This window comes from Meriones unguiculatus, chromosome 17 (genome assembly GCF_030254825.1).
Source record: "Meriones unguiculatus strain TT.TT164.6M chromosome 17, Bangor_MerUng_6.1, whole genome shotgun sequence".
In the NCBI taxonomy this organism is placed as follows: Eukaryota; Metazoa; Chordata; class Mammalia; order Rodentia; family Muridae; genus Meriones; species Meriones unguiculatus.
Window position 1 is genome coordinate 41,077,385 of NC_083364.1, and position 15,881 is coordinate 41,093,265.

Here is a 15,881-nt window from a genome sequence, read left to right on the forward strand (position 1 = left end):
GCCAGTCCTTGACAGCCCTCCAAAGATGCTCCACTCTGGGTTCCAAGACTGTGGAGGGTAACATGGCTTCACCTCCACCACTGTGGTCTCCCATCACTCACACCTTTGGCACTCGCTAGGTGGGCACAGTGTCCCAGCAATCTGAGAATGTTCCAGCCAGACCATGCCTCCACAGATGGCTCCCCAGTGATAGTTTCTGGACCCCTCAACATTCTGTCTCTTCATCAGTTCTATGAGACTCTACGATGTGGTGGTCCTGGTTACAGCCTGGGGGGGGTGGGTCTGTCATAAGTGATGTGTGACCTTGGAAAGGTCACACTCCTACGGGTTTCCCTGTTAGAAAATACAGCCGTGTGTCAGGCCTGACATTCTATTTTTATTGACAGATGAAGGTTTTTATTTGCGCTTTGGTCATTAATTTGGGTTAGAGAGCCTCCAACCATGTACTGGGCTCTCAATAGCAGAAAACACATCACCTCTCAACAACTGAAAAAGAATGACTAAAAATAGCTGGATACAGCTAGAAACAGTCTCACAGACAAGTTGCTGTTTGGTAAGCTCCCACGCTGGAGCTTCAGAATGCCGCTCTAGACATGTCTTTGCCATGATCTCCTTTGACACTCTGACAACAGAGAGGTTGTTTTCTATCATATTCTGTCTTATTCTCGGGCCTTTTAGAAGCAAGAAACCTTAACACTCCCGGGTTTTCAGTCACTACCGTCTGTGAACGCTCAAGAGCAAATAGGAGTAAATAGGAGTTTTAAGGAGTAAAGAGCTCGTGCTTCTGTGTGTTGGTGACAGTGTCGTTCCTTGGTGTTTATAAGAAAGAGCGAGGGAAGCGTTTCTGGGTGTGTAATTAAAAAAATAACATGTGTTCTTCTTGCTCACAGCTGAAGCAATGGAAGGAGTTTGAAGGAGAAAACCAAACAATCAGACGCATGGCCAAATATTTCAGCACTCCCAGCAAAGGCCTCCGCAGCCAGTTTGATGAGGACCTGAACTGCCACTTGAGGGATGAGAAGAGCTGCATGGAGAGGCTCCTCACAGAAGTAAGCGGCACCTTGCCTAGCAGGAGCTCCAGGCTCACAGTCCCACACGCCCTCGCGGCCCCGCACGCCTGTTCCTGTTGCCATGTCCCCGTCATTCTTCTTTCCCCGTCACCCCAGTGACCCTCCCCATCCCGCTCCCACCGCAGACAGGCGTAGACCGAGTCATTGTGCTACAAACATGCTGATGACCACGGCAGACTCGCTCCCTGACCTTACAGAGTTCACAGTCAAGTGGAACAAGTGGCTATTGATTGCATGAACATTTAATCTAAGCGACGGTGACAGATAGCAAGCTCTGGAGATGCAGCTGGACGGAGAGAGTGCTTACCCAGCATGCACAACGTCCTGGCTTTCACCCCGTAACTACTAAACCGGGTGCGGTGGCACCTGCCTATGGTTCTAGCACTCGGGAAGTGAAGGCCAGGAGTTCAAGGTCATCCTCTATTACATAGGGAGTTCAAGGCCAGGCTGGGCTACGTGGGACTCTAAGTTCAAAAATTTTTTTAATTGTGATGAGAATCAGGATGGTGAATGAGAATAATGAACGGGTTGGGGGAAGAGGTGAAGGAACACAGCAGAACGGTGAGGCAAGACTCTGGATGAAGGATAATGATGAAGAACAATTGGCCAGGTGTATGCAGAGGGAACAACAGTGGAAAGACCCTGAGCTCCAGTAGACGTCAGGATCTGTGTGAACATTCTTTACATCCAGCCACGCCATTGTGTCTAAGATCCGATGGGTCTCCCTGACGTCACCAGCCAACAGGAGACGTCAACCTTCTCGTTGCTCAGTACTTCCAGATGTGGGTGAGGGTGAACAAGGGTCTCGGCATCCAGGCAGCTTAGGTGCCCCAGACCTTCTTCAGTCTGTGCTTGAGCCAGAATTGGTCCCTCTCCCAGATAAGCATCATGTGGGCTTGAGTCAAGCGTGTGAAGAAAACTCAGGGCCTGTGCTCCATAGACATAGAAGGTGGCATGGGGCCCGTGTGAACAAACTAGCAAGTATTTTGACACTATATAAATCAAGTTTTATACACACACACACACACACACACACACGCAGAACATACTTGAGTTTGTGCTATTGGTAAAACAAAATAATAATAATAGTAATAGTAATAGTAATTGTTATTATTTTGGTTAGAGGGACTGTGCCCTGAGCATGAGAGAATAGTGTGGGGAAACCTAAGAAGCACCCAGATGAAAGGCCAAACCTGGCTAGTTCCCCTGAGCCCTGCTTCTCTAGTCCCCTACAATGCACCCTCTCCTTTGGGTCTTCTTTATCCACCAGGAAACCTCTCCTTTCTTTACTGTATATTAAATGTTCTGGTCATTATTTCAAAGCCAGATTTCTTTCCACCTGGCAGGGGGAGCAGCCACACCTCTGGTGCTCTCTGTAAAGTCTTTAGAGAAACGCTTTCCCTGATGAACAGAAGGCCTGAAACTTGGCTAGAACTGGCAGGATGGTTTTCATTTACAGTCAGCTAACAACTAGGGCGGCCGGACAGGCTGGAACGAACTCCCTAGCCTCATGGTAATTCTTTTGAGCAGCTTATTGTATTTCTGCCATGCTCTCCTGTTTCCCACGCCAGGGCTGAATGTGCTCTTTCCAAAAGAAACCTCGAGTCTGTGGGGAGAGAGCCCTCAGCAGGCTCAAATGCAGAAGCAGCAAAAAGCTGCCTCTGTTCCGCTGGCTCTACCTGAGCATCTTCCATAGAACGGGCCCGAGAGCCAGCAGCCAGTCCTGGGGACCTGGGGTAGCAGGCAAGGGATGGTTTGCTCTGCAGCCTGGGTGCCAGTCCTGCCCCATCCTTATGGAACAGTACCTGTCCGGCCAAGGTTTGGGAAGAGCTCACAGAACCCCTTCGAAGTTTCCATGATCTGACAGCTGAGCTTCTCATTTGCTTCTTGTTTGTGTAAGACCTGGGGTCTCACAGCTCAGGAGTTCAAGATCGTGCCCTTCCAGAAACTCCCCCAGACCAAGACTCGTTGCAAAAGCAAGAAGTTTATTAACCATTGCACAATGGGTCACCCCTGCTGGTCAGCAGAGAGTGGCACCGGGAGACAAAGGCCTTTAGGTTTTTAAAAGAAAAATTGCAGGAGATTTGAAGTTGCAGTCTTGGCAATTTAGGATTGGATGAGGAAGCTATCAAGTAAGATAATTGGTTAGTCTTAGGTGCTCAAGCTTGGCCAGTCCTGCCAAGTGTGGATGCAGCTACAATTGAAGGTGGGGGTGGTTAGCTCATCCTTGAAGATTAGGGCTGCGGACTTTTGGCTGGAGGTCAAAAGCTACTCAGAAGAAGTCTAGGTTCGTTGCTAAGAAACGCTATCTCAAAGACAAGGGTCTGGTCCTTCTTTTGATGAGTGAAGGTCATTGCTTGCTTGCCTTTTTTTATATCTGTCCTCACAGATAGGGTCACATTCCTTCATTCTCTGGAAAGGTACTAAGAGGCTTTAGCTTAACCTGGACCTAAAACTCAAAACTATAGGCTTTATAAGACATATAGGTTACAAAGTTAGCCTAACCCTTTCATTTGGTTGGTTGGTTTGGGTTTTGAGACAGTGTCTGGTAGCCCAGATTACCATCAAACTGTGCTCCTCCTGCCTCCTGTGTTCCCCAAGTCCTAGGATTATAGGCATGTACCATCACAACCAGCTTTACTTGTCCTTGACCTCTTGCCCTGGAAGGGGTTAACAGCGGCAGCTGCCATTGACCTCCCACTGTGCATGACAGCAGTGGACAGGCTGTCCCCTTATGCTGACCACCCTGCCTTCCATGTTCTGCAGCAGAGAACACTGCCATCTCCTTTCCTTCCTGGTACTAGAGAAGCAAAATGTGGACTCCTGGGGCCTGTGGCCTCTTCAATATGCCTTCGACATTTTGCTTCCCGCCAGGGACCAAAATAATGATTTAAAATTTCATTTAAGAGCTGCTGCCGCAGGAGGTCAGATTTGGGGCTGCCAATGACAGGACCCCACACCATGGCTCTAATTAACACGGAGCGGTGGTGAACACAGAGCCCCCCCCCCGCCTTCCGTGGAAGGAGGGAAATTGACCATTTACATTGACGTTTCTGAATCTGCAGTCAGCCAGCTTCAGATGTTTGCCTAGCTTGCAGAACGGGGCTCTTCCCACTTGGAGGTTCAGCTTTTCCTATACCCAGAGGAGTCCTGTTTTACCCCCAGAGCACTGTCTCTCAACCTGTGGATTGCAACCTACACACACACACACACACACACCGTCAGATATCAGATACCCTGCATATCAGATAGTTATAGCAGCAAAATCACAGTTGTGAAGGAGCAACAAAGATAATTTCATATGGGGAGGGGTCACCACAATATGAGGAACTGTGTTAAAGGGTCACAGCGCAAGGAGCTGTCCGAGAGCACAGTCAGCAGCTCTGGCTTTTTCCTGCCGGCTGGGGCTGGCATGAGGCCATGCAGGGAGTTTCAGGAGTGGGTGCCGGGGAAGGAAGAAAGGGGCCAGGTCCCTCCTGGGGAGTCATTGTGGTTACCCTTTGAGGTCCTCAGAGACACCTGACACACCTACCATAGTACAAGGAGCTGTTCGAAGTGCTCTTCACTCACCCAACCAGAGCCAAGCCAACCACTCCTCAGGAGGGGAGAGAGAGACCTGACGGTGGGAAGTTCCCACCCACTTCACCAGCTGGCCCCTCCTGTGATGATTGTAAAGATGACTAATCCATCGGGAAGCCGGGAGAGCCAACACCAGGAAACACGGCCTCCCGATTTTACACAGGGACAGGGGGGTTCCTCGGTTACTGCAAGTCTATTGGAAGGTTTTACTCAAAGCACTGCCCCCTTGCGTGATCATTTCTGATCAGGTGTCATGGTGCATGCCTGTAGTTCTTTTTTTTTTTTTTAAGATTTATTTATTATGTATATAATGTTCTATCTGCATGTACACCTGCATGCCAGAAGAGGGCGCCAGATCGCAGTATAGGTGGTTGTGAGCCACTGTGTGGTTGCTGGGAATTGAACTCAAGACCTTTGGAAGAGCAGCTAGAGCCCTTAATCTCCAGCCCCAGCATGGCTGTAGTCTTAATGCCTGGGATGTCAAAGCAGGGGGATTGCCACGAATACCTGAGGTTTGTAGCAAGTTTTAGGCCACCTGGGGTACAATGTGAGATCCCGTCTCTAACCAAAAAGAATCATTTCTAGATGACTTTTGCATTGTAATCTGACAGGCAAGCATCGGCTCAGGGCATGGGCAGGCTGGATTAGTTCTTATTGTAAGACAGGGGCCATTCTTTTGTTTCCAGGGCATGATAAAGGGGTGTCCCAGCGTTGGTCATTGGCCCCTAAAGAGGAAGGCAGCCCCGGGGGTGGCATTGTGTTATCCAAACAGCCCTTGCTGGAGCCCCAATGCTTGCCATCTTCTCCGTGGTCCATTTCATCCACCCCGGGCTATCCAGTCCTCAGGAGGCTCTTATCACTGGCCCTCTGCCTTGAGCATAGACCTCTCCAAAGGAAGACACACAGCCCAAGCCAGGCAGCTCACTAAAGCACTCCACAAAGGCAGGAGTGCAGACAGGCCCAGACACCCACCACCGGCTAGCTTACACCCACACCTACTTCCTGCCCCACAACTGGGACAGGCACATTTCTGCAGCTGTCACCTGTGGGCCCTCTTGTTTGTCCACTAACTTCTGCGCGGCAGGACAGCATCTTGATGGGAGAACTGCCCCACCCCTCACAGCCCCCCTGACTGCTCCCCACCCCGGCCACCTTCCTCTTCTGGGCTGCGCTCTAGAGCTACTTAATCAAGCTATCTGCTTGAAGCTTCTGCAGGAATTCTGTTTTCGTCTCATCACGTAACGAATGAGACGCACTGGGATATTTCTGTGCACGCGTACAATGCGCATCCATCACGGCCATCCACACCCTCTCCTACGCTTCCTTCTTAATCCCTGATAGTCCCCTTTCTACTTTTAGCTCATTGTTGGTTTTGTAGCTACACATGAGGAGAAGTATTTCACTTAATATGATGCCCTAAAATTCTACCTATTTTTCTGCAAATGGCAGTGTTTCATTCTTCTTCATATTTAAATAATACTCTCTTGGTATGTATTCTATTTTCTTCATTAAATCATCTGTTGGTGGGCCCCTCAGCTGCTTCTATCATAGACCATGCTGTAACAAACATGAGCTGAAGGATAGCCCTTTATACCAACTTCATTTTCTTTGGATATCTGTCCGCTCAGGACTGGGATAGTTGGGTCATATAGTAGTTCTATTTTTTTAATTCTTTGAAAAGTCTCCATGCTGATTTCCACAGTGGCTGTACTAACTCCATTCCTACCAAACCGCATAGTGGTTCTCTGTACTCCACATCCTCGCCAGCATTTTTAATTGTAGACATCCTAACTGGATAAGGTAGATTCCTATGTGATTTTGATTTTTGTATCTCCCTTATGGCTAAAGATGTCAAGCATCTCTTAATATCTTTATTGACTACTTGTGTTTGAGATGTTTCTATGGAGATGATCCACCCATTTTAAAAATGGATTCCTTATACCCATACTGTTCAGGGTTTTTTTTTTTTAATATTCATCATAAATTCTGTATTGACCCTCTATAGATGAAGAGATGATAAACGTCTTCTAGGAGGCTGTCAGTCATCACTATGTTATGTTGATTGTTTTCTCTGTTGTTCCGTAGACTTTTACTTTAATGTAATACTGCTGTCATTCTTGCTTGTATTTCATGTTAAGCTACAATAACGCTGATACCCACACGTCTTTAAGAGTTATTCTTTAATAGCCAGCTCGTTGCTTAGGCCTGTCACACCAGGAGGCCTTGCCACTTCCAAGGGAGTGTTGAAACCAAATTGAGATTCTCATTGGCTCTTCTTAGCTCCGGTATGAATGGTTGTCCCAGGAATTTCCACCATTCTTTACCCAATTCTTCCAACTTTCTGGGAGGTTTGAGAAGAGATAAAACATTTGTATTCTTGTTTGTCATCCCTAGAGATATGCTTCAGATTTATTTGTGGCTTGCACAAGTGTGAGAAACCAGAGCTGGGTAATCCCAAACACTATTCAGGCTGGTGTCCTACAGAGGAACCTGACCCTCTTGGGGCTGGAAAAGCTGAGATGATGTGCAGCTACCAGCAAGCCTTGAGGCTAGGCCCCCTTGACCCTTAAGGACAGTAGTACACAGTCTAGGGCTGGGAAGACGAGAGATAGGGCGCCCATAGTGACAATCATCTTCCAGCCTTTCCCGGGCATCACATATCAGTTACTTTGCTAAAGATGTGGCATGCATCATTTCACCTGGTGGAAGTCCCACCTCCGAGCTTTCTGCCACCAACTAACACATTGGAAGAGCTGGTATTTAAGCCAGGGTCTCCTATGTCACACTTTCCACCACGGAGGGCTTTGTACAACCCTTAGCGGCATCTTTTGTTAATGGTCTTGCTTCTCTTCCGCAGAAAAATGCAGTAATTGAAAGCCTGCAAGAACAAGTCAGCAACGCCAAAGAGAAGCTGGTGAGGCTGATGTCTGCGGAGTGTGCCTATGACTCCTCGGAGTGGGCTGTCCCAGCTGCAGCCTCTGCCCACGGGCTGGCAGTTCAGGGACCCTCAGAACACCCTGCTGCCTCTGAGAATGATGTCAGAGCAGCTGCTGAGAACTCTCTCTGTGCCGCAGTGGCTTCCCAGCACATGCAAAGCCCTGCGGCATCTAGAAGGGACACTAGTCCTTCCCCAGACCAAAAGAACAATGCACCTTTGAAACAGTTTTGTGACCATTTGGACAGGGGTTGCAGCCAGAAACCCCAGGATGAGCAAAGTGAGGCTCCTGAAAGAGGAGACCAGGGACCCGTGGCCTCCAGCCAGAGTTTCGTGGCAGATGGAGTGGTCCATGAGCCCCATAGGCCCGGGCAGAACTCAAAGGAACTCCCAGAGAAGCTACCTCGGGTCAGTTCAGTGGTGAGAGAGAAGCTTCAGGAAGTCCTACAAGAGCTGGACCTGGGCCCCGAGGCTCCCCTTTCCCCACAACCTGGTTCCCGGCAGCTGTGGAAGAGCACAACTTCCCGCAGCCCGCAGAAGCTGTCCCCAACTAAGCTGGGTTTCAGCCCGTACGTGGTGAGGAGGAGACGGGCAGCCCAGCGGGCTCGCTCCCACATCCCTGGCTCTGTGGCCCTCAATGTGGGGAATCAGGCAAATAGTACTGTTTCTGGTGTGCAAAGTGGGCTGACTGTGCAGAACAGGGACAGTCCCCAGTTGGACCATCACAATGCAAGGTCCAAGGTCCCAAGATCCATCTCTGTAAAACTGTCACCACTCTCAGATCCTCACCGGAGACAGGGTACCCTGGAGGGCAGCAAGCAAGGCCAGACTGAGCCTCAGGGGACCGAAGGATGCAATGTAACTTTTCCTTCTGCTTCTGCCCAGGCACAAGCTCCCACAGCCCCATGCCTACCCTCTTCGCCAGCTCTGCCCAGGCAGCATCAATCTCGAACCCTAGTGTCCTCCGGCCATCCTTCCTTGTCTTCTGGGTGCTACAACCTTGACAGTGACTCCAGCAGCTCGGATGAGTTCTTCTGCCGCTGCCACCGGCCCTACTGTGAAATCTGTTTCCAGAGCTCTTTGGACTCTGATGACAGTGACACGTCAGACAGTGACCTTGAGATGGCTTCGGGACTGGCCTCCTGGGAAAAGCTGTGGGCACGCTCCAAGCCCGTCGTGAACTTCAAAGATGACTTGAAGCCCACACTAGTGTGAAAAGCGGCAAGGTGGGGCTGGCCACAGAGGCCAGTCTGGGTCCCACAGAACCAGGAACCGTGGGAGGAGAGCTAGATCTCAGTCTTTGAGGACCAGGTGAGCGCCGTGCCTTGAAGGACCAGTGCTGACTGTGTTTCAGCTGTGTTCATTCTTTCTCTGAAGACTTCTTGATCTATGAAAAGAAGACGGGCATCGCCCATCCCACCACTACCTCAGCATTAATGTGAGGAGCCCGAGTGAGAGAGTAGGTGCTAAATGGGCAGATAGAGGTGCCCATTCAGTTCAGCCTGTATCCTATGAAACACTGATGGTATACCAAGTGGCTGGCTGGCTGGCTGGACTGAAAAGACGGAGAAGTAGATTTCTACCCAATCACTGTGATCCACCAAACTAGCCTTTCGGTGAACAGCCCAGGCAAGTAGAGAGAGGAGCCTACACCTCTGTCCCTCCGGCTCATAGGAAGGGTTGCTTGCTTTCTGCTGAAGGCTGTAAGCATCACTATGGCAAGGGTTCAGCTTCCAGCTCAGGTCGGCTCCACTTCTCCTTGTCCATGCACTGTCAAGGTAGCTCACTCACCAAGATCCCCAATATAACTTCCTAACAGGTGCCCGCAGGCTTCTCAAATTGCTGTCCTGGGCTCAGCAGTGCCTGGAGCACATCCCCCGATCCCTCCCAGTGGCACAGTGTTGTGCTTACACACACAGCAGCAGTCTGTGTAGGAAGACTTGCTGGTCAAAAGGTAGTTTTGTACTATTGTGGTTATGCGACCACCAAAGATATATAAGCCTAGAAACAAAATGGGGAAGTAGAAAGGAGGGAATGAAGGGCCAGGCATGGTAGGCCCTCACCTGGGGAGGCAGGCAGGCAGATCTCTGAGTTTGGGCCAATCTGGTCTACAGCGAGAGTTCCAAGACAACCAGGGCTATAGAGACCCTGCCTCCCACAAAAAGAAAGACACGGTTGACAAGAAGACAAGAAAGGCTGTGGACATTTCACCCAAGTCTGGCTTGGCATTTGGCAATACCAACAGCAAATAGGCTCTCTTACATCTACAGCTAGGACCCATGAGTCATAGAGAAACGAGGTGACTTTCCCAACACCTTAATGAGGAGAGTGACTAGTGGAGAATTTGCATACACTGCTGAAACTCGTCGTGGTGAGCTTCCCGAGGGACACATGTCTCTATTCCTCCTTCTAGAAATGACAGGCAAGGTCTGGGAGGCAGACAGCTTAACCAGAGGCAGAGTGAGCTAGTAAGATACATTCACCCTGTAGTCCCAGAGGACAAAACCAAGTTTTTCACCAGCCTCTTCCCACTACTGGGACACGCCTGCGGTTCCAGGGGAGCCGGGGCCTTGGTAAAGAGCGAGCCCCAGGAAATCAGCCGACCCTAAAGCTGCAGGGAAGGCTTATTGGTCCCACTTCAATTGTTGCTCAACTCGTCACTTCCTGCCCCCACTGCCCTGCTGCATCCACCCGGTGTGTGGGTTTTGTGAAAGGAGTTTGGGTTTCGGAGGGGGCCTAGGACACCAAACACCTCACAGATGCATCGAAGACTCTCAGGTCAGCCGACGCCTCCTGGACCTCCAGGTGCTTAGCCATGGAGGCCCTGCTGATAGGACAGCATCTTCTGCCGTCTGCCGTTCGATACAGATGTCATTAATTTATTCTGTGTGTGTGGTTGTGGTTTCCGTGTGTGTTGTTTGTATGATGACCACGTGTACCTTAATAAAAGAGAAACGACCCTCAAAATAAGTCTCCTTTATGGTGATAGTTTTGCACTGAGAAGGGAGAACCTGAGTGAGACCAAGCCACTGGAGGGAGGTAAAATACAGAACTGCTGTTGGGCTCTGACAGTTCCAAGCACATCTTTTGGCAAGCTTCCATTTGTAAAACAGACTCTCTGATGATCTCTGTGTGGGTCTTTATCCCCCAAACAGCCCCTTTAGTGGGTGGAGGAAACAGCAAAGACCCCCAGAGACTCCTCCCAACCAGTGCGGTTCTCAGGCTGGCTTTCTCCTTAGCTGCCCTCCTCACAGTCTGCTGCCGCTAGAAACCCTCTGTTCCTTACTGTTGACCCTGGGGACTCACAACCAAGTCCCCAGCCTCCCCACTCTGCATCTAGAGCCCCAGTCCCCCAAGTCCAGCCCTGCCCCAGCCCCCACCCTTTTCTAGACTCTCCCCTACCACCCCACCTCACCCACTGCGTGAATAGTTTGCCTTTCAAGGTTTAGGCGAACGGTGCATTCTTTCTTTGGCTTTCCCAGAGCATCCCCAAATGGAACCAACTGTCCTTCGTTTGAACATGAAGGGTGTTTTCTGGCCCGTGTTATGGCCTTGGTGATGGAGGCTTCAGTTACGCATTTTGCTTGGAATGCCTTTGTAAACCGGGCTAGACCCAACAAAAAAGGCGGAATGTCAACGTTAAAGGTTCCCGATTTATAATCTGGTCCAAACGTTATTTGCAAAGCACCGCTATCAAAAACACTGCCTCCAGACCCGTGTCCCATCCCCTCTTCTCCTCACCCACGGATTTTTGGAAGCTTCTACCCAAGGCAGCCAGTCAGTGATAAGATCCTTAGAGGGGTGAGTGCGCTGTTGCTCCTGGCAAGTTCTTGGTTACATTCTTGGAGAAAAGTCAGTACATCATGCAGAGGAATCCTTTAGAAGTAAACATTCCCTCGGCTGCCGTCATCACGCTACATAACTGTTGGTTCTAAGGCCAGGCATCGTGCCAGGGCATCGTGCCAGGCCCAACTCTGCCCCTACAATATATTTTCTGCTGATTGAAAATTCTAGGACTAGATCTTCACAACAAAGATCTGTCCTTATCTCCTGAGTTGTCCCAAGCCCGCTTTCCTTATAAAACCAGCTTGGACTCCTCTGAGTTCAAGAAAACAAAGCATCCTGTGGCTCTCTAGAACTTAACCTTTTTTGAAGGATCTTTTTCAATGCACGTGAGTATTTTGCCTGCCTGTGTGTCTACGTACTACCTACCTGCAGTGCCCACAGAGGTCAGAAGAGGGCACCAGACCTTGGAACTGGAGTTACTGACATTTGTGAGCCACTATGTGGGTGCTGGGAACTGAACCCTGGTTCAACGAAAGAGCAGCAAGAGCTGTTAATCACTGAGCCATCTCTCCAGCCCCAAGGCCTGATTTTTAAGAGAACTGCATCACTTTCTAAGTAGTACACAGCCTCATTGGCATCTGTTCCTTCCGTGGATGACAAGTTGCCAAAATAAAAGCACTGAACACACCTTTCCCCTGTGTGTCTCGATCTGACAGTAGACCTCGGAGAGCTTGGCCCAGGGAAGAACCCGCTGTGGCTGACGGGCAGCTTTCTGAGGAGGCAAAGGAAGAGCAAGGAAATGCAGGCTGAGGGGTAAAGACCTTGCTCTGAGCCAAGAGCAGACACAGCCACGAGGCTCCCAGTGCGTTAAGAGCACGAAATAACATCACCCCCAGACCCAGAAGTGACTGAATTCTAAAAATGACAGCACTTTAATCCTCTTAGGGACTGGTGGGAGAGGATAATGGAGTTACTGGGAAAGGAACAAGAAAGCTCTTTTGAGCAAAGCCTCCTCTTGGAGATTCTTGCTTCCTAGACTTGGTCCTGGGCCCCAGACAGTATATTCAGGGCATCCGTTGACCTGAGGAGGATGTGAGCATCTGCACTGAGCTTCTCCAGAGAATGAGGGCAAAACAAACGCTCTCTTGGCCCACGGGCCCAACTTCCCTAGCCCCTGGCACCTACTCTGATCTCTCTGGATTTTTCCTGATCTCAGCACCCTCAGACAACTACGCTGGAGAGGAAAACACCTTGAGATATGTCACAGTTTGCTACTGTGGAGAGACAGGAAATGCCAGTGGCATAAGACAAAATACCTGCTGTGAGTTTCCCGAATCTGAGTCAGTGTTTCCGGGAGCATGTGACTGAGAGAATGAGTGCTTGGAAAAGGCTCTGGGGAGGTCTGCAGGAAACTAGGAGAAAACCAAAAGAGGGGGAAAAAAAAAAGAAAGAGAGAGGCAAGAGGAGACAGCATAAAGGAAGAAAACAGCAAAGAATGGGGGCGCGAGGCTTGGCTTGCCGGTCACCTAACTAGTACAGGACTTCAGCTCCCAGCTGAGATAGCTGGAGGCTGAATTTCAGGAAGCAAGCCCGAGACACCCTGGTTCTGTCCTTTCTCCAGCCCAGGGAGCATGTGTCATGAGTACCACAAGGCTGGATCGCGTTGTAGCTGTCTTGGTGGCTCCCTTGCCCAGCACCGTCTCTTCCACAAGCTGGTTGCACTACAAATATTTGACCGAAGAAATAAATCAGGGAAGGAAAGGGACACAGCCAGAACCGTGACACCAGCAAGGCAGTTCACAGAGGTCACCTGGGAGGCAGGACTCAGGAGCCCTGTCTGTCCATGTAAGGGACACAGCGTTACTGGCTTACCCCAGTCTTGTCCCCTGTGATATCTGACAGCGCCCTACATCAAAGGATGATAATTGTGCTGCTGAGACGGCTCAATAGGAAAAGACGCTGTGGCCAAGCCGGATGACCTGAGTTCAGGCCTCAGGATCTACATGGCAGGAGAGAAGCAACTGACTCAGGTTTTCTCCTCTGCCTTCCATACAAGTGCTGTGGTAGGCACACACACACACACAAATAAGTCAATGTAATAATAATAAACTAAAGACAATTTATGAAGTTCATCGTGTTCTACAATAAAGGAAAATGCTTTTAAAAGCTGCTGTGAAGAGATGGCATTTTACATGGGTTTCTTCTCCATTAACTTTTAGATGACAAAAATAAAATAAAATAAAAGGCCCTTGATGCAATGCACTGGATAATGTCCGGGTGGTTTTCAGAAAGATGTACCACCTCTTTGAGACTCAGCGGCACCTATCCTATCCTATAAGGTACTTAGGAAGGCTCAATGAGCTAATAATGTAAAATAGTGCTGACTGTGCCATTAGAAATGCCAGGCCCCCCAAGAAATTCCTTTCCCCGAGGTCCAGCATTTAGACCAAAGCCAATATTTCCTCAGGGGCTTGAAGACAGTTCCTACTTGCTAAACGAAGTCTTTCTCCTTATCTGGCAAAAGGGACACTGGCTCTTTTATTAACATATGAATGTGGCTTCTGGCTCCCTCAGTCCCTACTCACAAACCCCTATCCCAGCCCACAGGCTCTCTTCCTTCAAGGTACCTGGTCCCCTACAACCCAGGAGATATGTACCCCCCATACACACATTGACACACACACACACACACACACACACACACACACACCCGCAGAGGCTTTCCTTAGAGACAGCCTTGGCAGTGCAGAATAGACTTCTTTTCCCTTTTCATCTGCACAGTGGCTATTTGGCTTTCTTTACCATACACCCATTTCATTCAAGCAGATGTGGTTGTGACTGAAGAGGCAAGTCTTTTGAAAGGCTCTCCCATCTACAGGACCAACAGTGGCAGGTTCCACATGGACTGGGTACCATTGCCTCGAACTGACCACTCTCAATGTGCGTGCTGATCTGAGATTGCCAATGAGAACAGAGAAGACAGATGTTAAAAAAAAAAAAAGGCACATTTATTTACATCCAGAAACCCTTTTTTCCTTTACGTTCCCTGTCATCATCTTCAGCTTGTTCCTGTGGGAACAGGTAGCTACAGCAGTGTGGAAATGCCCTTTGGTTCAGCCCATTTTGGAGGCATCCGACTTTTCAGGGCATTTCCCTCCGGGAGACTAGATACTAGGGTGGGGCCAAAGGCAAAGATACATGAAAGCCAGGACATGAGAGTTTTCTTTAAAGGGTAGCCAAGAGATGTGAGTAATTTCCTTTGCAGAAACATTGCACTTTGCAGCAGAAACAGGCATCCTAAGACTCAGACTTGTACCTGTAAACCCCCACCTGCCCAAGGACCAGGTAGTTTCCTGGAATATTGGGAGTTGTGGTTCTTGGAAAAGAACAAGGCCACATGAAAAAAAATACAGTGGCCATATGGGTTTATCTGTCAAAGTGGCCACTCAGCTGAGAATTCCAGGGAGTGATCCTGACTGAAGAAGCCCATCCTGGTCAGTATTTAATTAAGGCTTGCTTCAAATGTGGCTCAAAAAAAAAAAGTGAAACTTTTTTTTCTCACTCGAATCTCAGGTTTAACAGCGTATGCATGCTTGTTCTACCATATATATGATAGCTACTGCATGCTGTTTAATCCTTGTCTCCTTTAATACTTAGTACAGCCCACAAAGTCGGTATCGACTCAGTTGTGGAGAAACTCTCCGTGGGAGAGGTTAGGTAAGGGGAAACCATGTGACAGGTTAGAGGCAGAGTCCAGTTGCGCACTAAAGTCTCACTGGAGATTTCTAGGCAACGTTTGGGCTCTCCCAAGGCTGCCTCCGGAGCACATGCTACAGGTTTGCTTCTAAACAGAGTGGAATTTCAACACAGCAGGGCAAGGGCCACGCCTGAGGTATCCCGAGAAAAAAGCCTGCTGGTCTGGTTCTGTCAGCCTGTTGCAAAATCCTCCATGCTGAGTCACTGAGTAGTCCCCGAGGCTGGAAGGCTGTCTTCAGAACGTACCTGGCTGCTCACTCCAGCCCCTTCAAGAAGTTCAGCTCTGGGCACAGGTTATACCCAAAGCAAATAAGCCACCTCAAGCTCATTGTCCCTCCCCCTGAGCATTAGCACAAATAGATCCTGAGTTAGGGACCCTTAAGATCCCACCATATGTAGATGGGTTCTGTACGGGGCCGAGAAGCCCCACTTTCTCTCCATTTCCTCTTGGACAAAGTCTCGCTGACCTGGAGTCTGAGGCCCAGAATTCTCAACTTACTTAATCTCCTCACTCTTGTCCAATGAGACGCTTTTTCCACAGCATACCCCACCTCGCTGAGGCCTTTTGCCCCTCTCTCCTTCACTGAAGCCTGAAGCAGCTTCCCTTCCAACTAGTGCCAGCTGTCTTGATTTATTAGCTAATAAATCTTCTACTCCTGATAGGCTCGTGAAAGCAGCTCTATTGTTGATCACAGGCTACTATATAAATCCTTCTTTGTTCACTTTTCAGACGCTCCTATCTTGCCTCTTCGAAA

The 15,881-nt window shown here is 49.3% G+C and overlaps 1 protein-coding gene and 1 long non-coding RNA gene across 2 annotated transcripts in view; one reads left to right on the plus strand and one right to left on the minus strand.

Annotated features, from left to right (window-relative positions):
• Positions 1 to 10,554, plus strand: part of Gpr156 (G protein-coupled receptor 156) — a 90,534-nt gene extending 79,980 nt beyond the window's left edge. Inside the window, exons 9-10 of the mRNA XM_060370373.1 lie at positions 891 to 1,049; positions 7,507 to 10,554. Coding sequence (XP_060226356.1) covers positions 891 to 1,049; positions 7,507 to 8,799 — 1,452 coding nt within the window. The 3' untranslated portion in view covers positions 8,800 to 10,554. The remainder of the gene's footprint in view (positions 1 to 890; positions 1,050 to 7,506) is intronic.
• Positions 6,815 to 8,636, minus strand: LOC132648553 (uncharacterized). The gene is made up of 2 exons (XR_009586969.1): positions 8,498 to 8,636; positions 6,815 to 6,990 (listed from the first exon to the last, which is right to left on the minus strand). It is a non-coding gene; the product is annotated as an uncharacterized LOC132648553 (long non-coding RNA).
• Positions 10,555 to 15,881: the final 5,327 nt, after the last annotated feature.